Raw genomic sequence first — 10,533 nt, 5'->3', positions numbered from 1 at the left:
GTTAAAAGAAAAGAACAAAAAAACACTTTAAGTGTCATCCACGTCATTCTGTACCAATTTCTGTATTCTTTTCTGTAGACCTAGCATTACTCCTAAATGTAATAATTTATGCTAACAAAGCAAATAATATGAAGCAGACTAATTTGTTTATCATTAATATCTTTCATAATAATAATATAATATTCATATTATATATGAAAGTCAGGATGGATCGGGACAAGTTAATCTCCGGAACATTCCCGATTTAAATAATTTATATTTATATAATAATATTGTATGGATAATATTTAAATAATTTATATTTGAATTTATATATTAGATTTATTTCTATAAAAAAATAATTGTCTTGCATATAGCAGGTAAAACGTAAAAGTAAAATATATATCAGGTGTTTTTTTAAGGCAACATATTAGGTAGTTTAATAGTAGTAAATAAATAAGGAGGCCTTGCAGCTCAGAAACTAGTCCAGTCCTATAAAATATCAAGTCCAGTAGTTCTGTTGAGTTGTATTGTATTTATCGCTAATGCAAAGGAGAAACCACACAATACTAAAACTATATAGAGGTAGATAATCGTGAAAATGCAGATTTCAAGCTCCGTCGCTGGAGACGTTTCGTTGGTACTATCCTCCACCACGCACACCTCCAGATCTCTTCTCTTTCCCTATCTCTCTCCTGCGACTCTCAAAGTATGCCATCTCTCTCTCTCTCTCTCTCTCCCCCTCTCTACCTCCCTCTCTCTCTCTCTCTCTCTCTCTCTCTCTCCCCCTCTCTCTCTCTTCATCCATATCTCATGTAATGTTTGATTGTTCCATTATTCAAAACTTTGATTACAACTAATGCTGTGGATTCATTTTTGGACCTAACTCTCCCCTATCGAATCAAACTAACTCTTGTTCGAATTATAATATTTTTGTTATCGCAAGCATTATATATGGATACTAATTTACTCAACTGCACGCATCTTCCAGCCTCCAATTCCATGGATTGTATTTTAAATGTGAAATATATTATAGCTTGTGTGGTCTAGGAAGATTATTGAGCTACGAGATTCCGCGGGTGAAGTTCTATCTCATCCCCATAGTATTCTGGCCAATGCCGGACTATCAGTATCTTTGAGCTACGAGATTCTGCGGGTGAAGTACCTAAAAAAAAAATACATGAGCCTTCCTCCTAATTTTGGCTACTCTAGCAAACCTTGTACAACAATCTACTACCTCTATTCAAGTAAACGTCTTTTATTTTTAAAGACCTGAAAATCTACATTGTACTTGCATACTACTTACATATACACACACCATTAACACCAGTTTATGTTGTTCCCATATGTATACACACACATTAACCATTACCATTAATGTCGCTATACTCAAGAACAACCTAACTAACTTCTAATTAGTGCGATGCACGGGTTGTTTCTAAAATTTATGATCTTATTAGTATTTCAAAATATTTTTGTAAAAGATGTGCTAATATTAGAATAATATATATTGTAATTATAATAGGATTTATATTTAAAACAAATATGTTGTTGACAAGATTCGAAGCTTAGACTTCTAATAGTAAGTTAGATATAGAATATATCATTTTGTTATTAGATAAAAATTGAAGGACCAAAAACCAAAAAAAGCTGACCAGCTAAACTTTAAATGTTTATAATAAAGTACAACGCAAACCTTCTAGATGAATGTGTAGACAAGGCACCGTTTATCTATAAAATTCTTCTTCTTAGACGAACCCATAACTATCCAGCAAGATGGGTTTATCTCCAAAAATGGGAGGCGAATTTTATAAGGGTTTCATAAAAATTAATAAGCCTATGCTAACAAAGCCCAAATGGCATACGTGATTGATTTAAGCGTAAAACCCAATAGATTATGATTACAGTACTATAAAAGTTAATAAAACAAATTATAGTTTTATAATTTTTACACAGGTCCAGCATTTTTGGTTAATCTCCAGTAACAGGGCCAGAGCCCAAATTTAATGTATCAAATCTGGAATGTGACATGGTTTTTATGTCTATAGCTTCAATCACAATATTGTAGGACAAATGCAGCTTGACATTAAGATACTTATGTTAATTTGGGTACTTCAATTTGGACGAGAAGTTATATGCTTAGCAATTAAATTTTGAATATAGATACACTATTTATATAGTAATAATGAAGCTGTCATATGCTTAGCAGTGACACTATAATAACAGATACACTTAATCGTAGACAATTAGACACATTATTTAATAATCATATGTAGGTAATTGGATGACTATAGGTGTCATGCATATATAAGCATTTATGTATTGTTGTGTCATGGCATCATATCATCCATATGCATAAATAAGCATTTAGGTATTGTGGTGTCATGGCATCATATCATCCATATGGCTGTGGCATGGTGAAGCCATAATAATTATGGTGACAAATGTGATAGAAATGGCGAAACCTGTCAAAAGGGGTATATTAATAAAGAGACATGAAATTGTGTTCTCAGCTCTAAACTGTATCTAAATCTGTACTATCAAAATATCTTCTTGAGTTGTTCTGACACTCTCTTGGTAACTGCTAGAGATGCCCTTCATCATTCAGTTTAAAGTTAGGGGTGGGATCATACACTACCAGAGCAAGAACCTTGACTGTGAAAGCATCAGGAGATCCTAGTCCTGATTCATCTCGACTTGCTCCTCTTGAGCTGGAGTCCCCAGTTGGTCAGCTGTTGGCACAAATTCTGCACACCCACCCACATCTGCTTCCTGCAGCCATTGATCAGCAGCTTGAGAACTTAACAAATGAAAGAGAAACCCAACGTGAAGAAGCTACTTCTTCTCAAGATCTAGCCCTCTACAGGTGAGTAAATTTAATTTTATGGTGCCCAGCTTTGTAGCTCTATGTTTTTAATTATAATGTTATTTGTCTAGTTAACTGAAGCTAAATTCTTTTGAATGCTTAATAGAGGTTTCTTTTAAACAAGCTCACTGCTATCTTTGTATTGTAGTTAATTGTAAATTGTAATATATGTAAGTTCTCATGATTTGTATCAGCTAGTCTCCAGATCCTAGGTTGGGCTTTTTAAGTTATAATATTCGTGAAGTAATATTGGCGTCAAGATGTAAAGTTTTATTAATACCTCCAGTATATTAATATTACCATATTATTAGTATTTACTGTTCCAGTTTGTACTAGTTTGTCTCTATGTTTATATAAGAATTCTTTTATTTATCACTATTGTAATTGTCATAATTTGTCATGGACGTGGAACCTCTTCAGATATTCTTTGGTATTTGGTTGTTTGTGATACCTCCATTTGGCAGGTTCAGGTTTTAGATCTGTATTGTTTCTCAAGTATGTAGGAAGAAAAGGGTTGAGAGTATTGAGAGTTTATTCTGCAAGCAGGATGTCTAGTTCTTTGATGATAAGCATATAATATATGAAATTTAAATACAAGCCTTTAAGAAATGGTAACTTTGGACATCTAGTTGATTTCCTGGTTTGAAATACGTAGTGGCTGGCTAACTGGAGAGTAGAAGCTGTGGATTTGTGGTTCAAGAAAGGTCATATGTAGCATTTTTTAAGGTTTAAACACACGTGTTTGAATATTATACTTTTGTTAAGGCAACTGCCGACTATTTGTGATCTGAGATGCATGCATCCAATCTCGAGGAAGGTAAAGTAGTATCCATGGTTTTTAAAAATATTAATAGACTATTGATGACAATAGATTAGCTTTGCCTCTCGGCATTTATATTAAGTCTTTTCTGCGTTAACTTGCAAGGAACATAATTTGGTAGGAAGTATTAATAAGATTTGTGTTCACATTTTTTTTTTTTTTTGAGTTTTTAAAATTTAAGATTTTCTCCTGACAAAAAATAAATAAATTAAGATTTTCTTATAACAGTTGTGAGTTATAATAGTAAATTTTCAAATTCTTGGGAAGGAATCATATTGTGATAATTGGATCTCACCATCTTTAGTAGTCTTTGTAGTTTTATAGGTTTTTGTGTTTTAGGTCTTTGCTTATACAAGCCTTTAAGAACTAAGATTATAAGATAGTGCATTATCTCTTGAAATCATAGATAAAACAAAGTTTAGTTAGGTTATATGGTTTGATTAATCGACTGATATGTTGGGCATATGTGAGCTCACTAATGCCTCTCCATTTTATTTAGACAAATCTAAAGTCAATGTCTTATCATCACGTACAATAATATATGGATTCATTGAGATTGATTCTGATCTACTTTGGGGACTCAATTTTTCCAACCACAAATAGAGAAGACGCTTTAAATATTCCCATTTTCGTTTACTATGGGGGCTCGTCATCCATCACAACGTTGAATGAGACTATCAATGTCGATGCCGAACCCAGTGCACAGCCAGCTGATCCTACAAGAATTGCACAAGACTCGTTTTATTACTTTACTAGCACTACCATAGCCTAGAATGTATCTACCTGTTTAATATAATTGAGCTTTTTCTTTTCTTTTTTCTTTTTTTTTTGCCACGATATAATTGAGCTTTTAAATTAGTTTCAATACTTTATAAATAAATATAAAAGATATCAATTACTTGCTTTACATCAACATGGCTTATTTATTAGTGTGAGTTGCTCTTGAATGTAAAGTGGGCAGGTATTGTATATGGCAGTTGAGAGATTATTGGCAACTAAGTTTGGTGTCAGATATCAGTATATTACTCATAAGTAAATTGTTAGATATGAAAATGGAACCCATATTGCACAAGGAATATGTAAGACCTTACACATCTTAGGAATCAGTAATCTAGCAAGATTTTGTCAGCTTTTTTCATAGATATTTTTAATAGATCTTATTTGTATAAAATGCAACTAGCTTAATGATAGAGATACTCTAATAAAAGGAACCAAGAATCTCTTGCTGTAACTTTTAAAGTGACCAACATGATAACTTGCTACTTTCAAGTCATAGTTATAATTAAAATGGAACTTATCAATGCAATCCAACTTAATAAATATAGAATAGAATTACGATTCCTCGTCACCTCAGAATGAAATGGGTGATATACTGATCTCGAGTTCTTGGTCTGTCACTGTGAAGTTATTCATCTCATTACTGAATAGTGGGGAACAATCTCAGATTAATAACCGTTGTTGCCTAATGTTTGTGTTTACTTTGATGAATAAAAACCAGCTTATGGTGTGATTATGCTTGACAAATTATTCTATCCTATATTAAGAACATGTTAAATACTGGCAACGTATGATTCTGACGAGTAAAGATTTCTTTTGATTGACTGCATGTGGAGAGTATAACTATCATGAATTTATGCGCATAAAAGAAAAGCTAGGGGAAAAGGGACTATAGGCATTTAAACTAATGTAAAGTTGTGAACCCATATTACTGCAGGAGAATAGCTGAATTGAAGGAGAAGGAAAGGCAGATGGCTGTTGAAGAAATTATTTACTGCTTGGTCGTACAAAAGTTTTTGGACAGCGGAATTTCTCTGATCCAGAAGGTATCAGCAACCTCTGATCCTGTTGGGAGAGTGGATTTCTGGCCAAATCAAGAAGATAAGTTAAAATCTGTACACTCCCCTGAAGCATTTGAGATGATCGAGAGCCACTTATCACTTGTTCTTGGGGATAGGGTAGTTGGTCCTGTAAATGACATTGTTCAGATTAGCAAACTAAAACTCGGAAAGCTGTATGCTGCTTCTATTATGTACGGATATTTCCTGAAAAGAGTTGATGAAAGGTTTCAACTTGAACAATCCATGAACACCCTTCCTGAAGGTTTTAAAGAAGAGCAACCAACTTTTCAGCAACCAGAACCACAAAGCCCATTCTGGGATCCAGATTCATTGATAAGGTTAATGCCGGATGATGGAGATGGAGGATCACTAGATTCTCTTGAAGACAAGTCATATAGGTTAAGATCTTATGTTATGTATTTGGATGCGGAAACACTCCAGAGATATGCGACTATTAGATCAAAAGAAGCAATTTCTTTGATTGAAAAGCAGACGCAGGCTTTGTTTGGGAGGCCTGATATCAGAATTGCTGAAGATGGTTCCCTTGATACAAGTAGTGATGAAGTGGTTTCTGTCACATTTTCTGGCTTGACAATGCTGGTCTTGGAGGCAGTTGCATTTGGTTCTTTTTTATGGGATGCAGAAAGCTATGCTGAATCAAAATATCACTTTACAAAGGGCTGAGGTAGTGTTTCCTTTTTCCTTTTCTTTTGTGGAAATTTTAGGTCCTTTGTAAATACAGTTTATACCAGAAGTTCAGAACATGCTAATTCAGGGTCCTCTGCTGTGAAATTGATCTGCAAGTATCTCCCTTGGTGTATGTAGTCAGACTCATAGCTGAACAAATTGCTCAATCGACTGTACATTACGATGACTGGTGTATCTTGATCACAAACACTCGAGGGCTGTATTTATTTTGCTTTTTATCTCGGTACTGGTTGGTAGCAACTGCAAAGAAGGCAAAGTTTTGTTCCGTCTATTTTGCCAGTGTTCTAGTGTAATTTTGTAGGCCTTTTTGAAAGCTGGGGAAATGAACCAAAATACTGAGTGTAATTGTGTTTTGTAGGTTATGAAAATTTGTGCAAGTAAAAGTAAAGGAAAAGATACGAGTGAGATTTAGCAAAAAAAACAAAAGAGGTATGAGTGAGACTCTAAAACATAAAAGAGTTCAAACTTCCTACGATGGGCTTCCAAGAAAACCCCTTCCTACAAAAGTATTCACAAGCAAATAAGCAATGGTTCCTAAATTTGTTTTAGTATTTGTACGAGGCTTGTGGATGAAAGGTATACCACCTTATAGAGCATCTCCATTTCCTAAATTTTTGGATCCACTTTTCATTACTCATAAATAAATAATCTTTAACCCATTCCTCATTTGTTTTTTAATGATTAAATATTCAACTCTCATTTTTTGGACACTGTTTCCCATATTTTTCTTATTTTTATTTGTTACAAGGATTAGAATTTGAATTTAATACTATAGTAATAATAGGGAACACAAATAGGGATCATTGTTAAAGTGATCAATCAATATAGGATTGCTATTTTTTAGAATTTGAATTGTTTATTATATATTTAGGGAAGTTAGTTGGGACAACAGATGCTCTTATATATTAGGGGAGAATCCGCTCTTATATATTAGGGGATAGGGGATTCTCGGGTTAATTTTAAAGTTGCTATTTTGTTATTTATATTTTAATATTATATTAAGATATTATTATTTACTTTTGTTTATTTCAAAAATATTTCTAAGGAACCGAGTGTTAATGTTTAAGCTCTCAATTTAAATTGTTATTTTGTTAAAATAAACTTTCGAAACTAGGCCAATGTCATATATACGGGATTCTCATCCTCACCGTCAGAGGGAGGAAGAAACGGCATGGAGGCTGTTTCTATAAACTTTAAGTACCGAGTTTTTGTGTTATTAGTTTGAAACTGAGTTAAAAAGTATAAGCTAATTTAAATTAAGAAGTTAGCAAGAGATGAATCTTGGAAGAACATAATTTAATATCATCATTGTAATAGATAATTTATCTACCAATTTTTAATAACTCAGAGGTAAAATCCAGGAAGGGAGGAGGCTCAGGAGGGGAAGGAAGAAGCTGCCACACAGAATCCCACATCGAGGGGAAGTAAAAAAAGCATTAGAAGCAAACCATAGATAAGGACAAAGGGGCAATCTTTAAACGTACTTACCTGGATGGGGTCAATGGATGATCAAGAAGGTCCATGGCCTAGGTTAGTGACCTCCATTGCACTCAGGAGGGGTGCTCGCCTAAGGTCTACCCAAGCGGTGGAGCCTACATCATAATTTGTGTTAGGGGGACTTGCGTTCGCGCAGTCCCCACAATTCTAGTCAAAACGTTAATAAGTCTTTAATTAACAGAACCTTATTATTGATATTGCGATCTGGTTGTGTTTACCAGAGTAATCATAGTCGGATATTGGAGGTGTTTTTACTGTTTGCAAGTCTCGTGGTACCACATCGAGAGAAATATGTTAGAGGTACAAAGGTTGGTTTTATCAAGTGTAGTATCTGTTCTTATCAGTTTAGTACTCCCTCTGTCCCAAAAAGATTGACATGCTTTGACTTTCACGGAAATTAAGAAAACGGAGATTAAAAAAAAGGTGGTAAAATAAATTAAATTAGTTGAAAAGTTGGTAAAGTGATGGGACCCATCAAAATTTTAATAATAGATTTGAGATAGTGGAGGAAAGTAGTAGGTGTAATAGTGTTTATATTATTATAGAATAGAGATAGTGGAAGAAGTAGCGGGTGTAATAGTGAAAAGTAGTGTTAAAAAATAGTAATTGTAATAGGTTCATTCTTTTTGGGACGTCCCAAAAAGTAATAAGTGTCGATTAAAATGGGACGGAGGGAGTATCTGATATGTGGGCCATCAACTCACACGATATTAAATTTATATTTTGAGGGGAGGTCCCGTCACTATAGCACTATTGCCTTGGCTTGGCAGAGAGACAGAGTGCAGTCTGGTAGACTTGAAAACGTAATTATTGGTTTTACGTTGTGCACAGTTTTATCTAATTCCTCATTAAAACGTAATGCTAATTAGGATCCAACAAAGAGTCAAAACAGTTCCTTCAGTGATCAATCTTTCATCGACCAATGCCTCGACTGTTATCGATCATGATATACACAGTATATTGAATTTTGTAAGCTGGTAATTAATATAGGTTGTCGCAAAACCTTTTACGTAAACATTCTTAACTAAGATTTACTAAACTGTCACCACACCTATCAGCTGCTGGCAAGCAATAACAGGTCTTTTAACGGCTAAATAGGATCACACATGATTGACACTAGATTCTGATACAGATAGTATCTAAGGAGATGTGTAAATTTCACGCAAATCCTTGAAGTTGGACGAATATCTTGACACTTGCAATACTACACTTCTTAAAGTAGCACTTGCATCATCACAATTTATAGCTTGCCCATCTGTAAACAACCAATTCTTCGTTCTCTTTCAAACTTAAGCGAAGCTAGGAGCCTAGGAGCACATATGGTCATGGAGCCTGCAATCTTGAGCACAAGCCAAAAATACAAAGAGAAAAACATGCTGCAGGAGCCCAAAAGGCAGATTATGGAGAGAACTAGTCAAGAATTTCATACTTCAGAGCAAGATAAAAGTAAAGCTAGTTAGTCACGCGGTAATAATAATTATAAACTTCGATTTATGTTCCGTCAAACTACGCTTAAAGTATTACTCCCTCCATCCCCTCAATTGTTTACATTCAATTGTTTACATTGGGAGACGGGAGCTCGACACACATTTTAATACCCTCATAAAATATATAGTTTAATAAATTATTTAAAACTTTTTCTTCTTCTAAATAAAAATTCACTATCTAAATTTTTATATAAAAAAGAAAATTTTTAAAAAAAAGTTATGGAACTATATTTTATACACGTCTTAAAATGTGTCAAACAATGCAAAAAAAAGTGTAAGAAAATGATAGGGATAGAGAGAGTAGTTTATTGGAATCTATGTATATAGTGAGCTACCCTGTACTCTTCGAACCTTTTATTTTTACTAATTCAGATAGTGTATTACTTTGAACCCTTAAGCCCAATTATCACTTTAAAGAGTATTAATTTAGAGGCGGACATATAAGTGTGGTATTTTGGACTCGCGAAACCAGTTCTTTTTATAATTTTGAGAGTTTATCGTATCTATCTATACTTCTATACTATACTATTAAAGCCGAAACATTAAAAGTTTGGTCGGTCGGTACACGGGCTTTTATACGGACTTTTATAATTAACGGGTTCTAAACAGTCGGTACGCGGGCTTTTATATGGACTTTTATAATTAACGGGCTCTTATAATTAATGGACTCTAAACAAAATTAGTGGGTTTCAAAACAAATATAAACAAATCAAAACATAGAACAAATATACGATCAAAACATAAAACAAATATAAAACCTATTTCACTATACCAAAACTAAATTCAAATCTTAAAAAAATACTATACTATTAAAGCCTAAACATTATAAATTTGATCGGTCGATACACGGGCTTTTATACGGACTTTTATAATTAGCCGGTTTCAAACAAAATTAGTGGGCTTCAAACAAAATATACACAAATCAAAACATAAAACAAATATAATATCAAAACAGAAAATCAATATAGGACCTATTTGACTATACCAAAAACTAAAGTCAAATCTTAAAAAATATATACCCATCCATACTATATTATTAAAATCGAAAAATTGAAAGTTTACTTAGTCGGTACTTGAGCCAATACAGACCTATCTATATACCGACTTTTATAATTAACGGGTTCTAAACAAAATTAATGGGCTTAAAACAAAATATAAACAAATACAAATATAAAACAAATATACAATCGCTTTTATACTATACTATTGAAGCCGGTCGGTCACCCGGGCTTTTATACGGACTTTTATAATTAGCGGGTTTCAAACAAAATTAGTGGGTTTCAAAAAAAAATATAAACAAATTAAAAAACATAAAACAAATATACGATCAAAACATAA

The 10,533-nt window shown here is 33.4% G+C and overlaps 1 protein-coding gene and 1 non-coding gene across 3 annotated transcripts; both read left to right on the top strand.

The window, feature by feature from the left end:
- Window positions 1-469: 469 nt before the first annotated feature.
- On the top strand, window positions 470-6,490 carry LOC108198127 (UV-B-induced protein At3g17800, chloroplastic). Of its 2 annotated transcripts, XM_064083304.1 has the most exons (4): window positions 480-688; window positions 2,568-2,845; window positions 5,380-6,188; window positions 6,279-6,490. In XM_064083304.1, the coding sequence occupies exons 1-3, from the start codon at window positions 581-583 to the stop codon at window positions 6,185-6,187; spliced, it is 1,194 nt and encodes a 397-aa protein (XP_063939374.1). In that variant the 5' UTR covers window positions 480-580; the 3' UTR covers window position 6,188; window positions 6,279-6,490. The 2 variants fall into 2 exon arrangements, with proteins under 2 accessions (XP_063939373.1, XP_063939374.1); XM_064083303.1 differs by having other exon boundaries at window positions 470-688; window positions 5,380-6,490.
- A 1,201-nt stretch (window positions 6,491-7,691) lies between these two features.
- LOC135149018 (U1 spliceosomal RNA) lies at window positions 7,692-7,851 on the top strand. The gene has a single exon (XR_010287081.1). It is a non-coding gene; the product is annotated as a U1 spliceosomal RNA (small nuclear RNA).
- The last annotated feature ends 2,682 nt before the right edge of the window (window positions 7,852-10,533 follow it).

Source organism: Daucus carota, chromosome 8, assembly GCF_001625215.2.
Source record: "Daucus carota subsp. sativus chromosome 8, DH1 v3.0, whole genome shotgun sequence".
Lineage (NCBI taxonomy): Eukaryota > Viridiplantae > Streptophyta > Magnoliopsida > Apiales > Apiaceae > Daucus > Daucus carota.
Note: the sequence above shows the minus strand (reverse complement) of the source record. Positions and strands in the feature narration are given on the sequence as shown.

Coding starts and splice junctions, on each gene's coding strand:
- LOC108198127 (XM_064083303.1), top strand. CDS start 581: ATGCAGATTTCAAGCTCCGTCGCTGGAGACGTTTCGTTGGTACTATCC. Junction 689..2,567: donor TCTCTCCTGCGACTCTCAAA/GTATGCCATCTC, acceptor GGTAACTGCTAG/AGATGCCCTTCATCATTCAG. Junction 2,846..5,379: donor CAAGATCTAGCCCTCTACAG/GTGAGTAAATTT, acceptor ATATTACTGCAG/GAGAATAGCTGAATTGAAGG.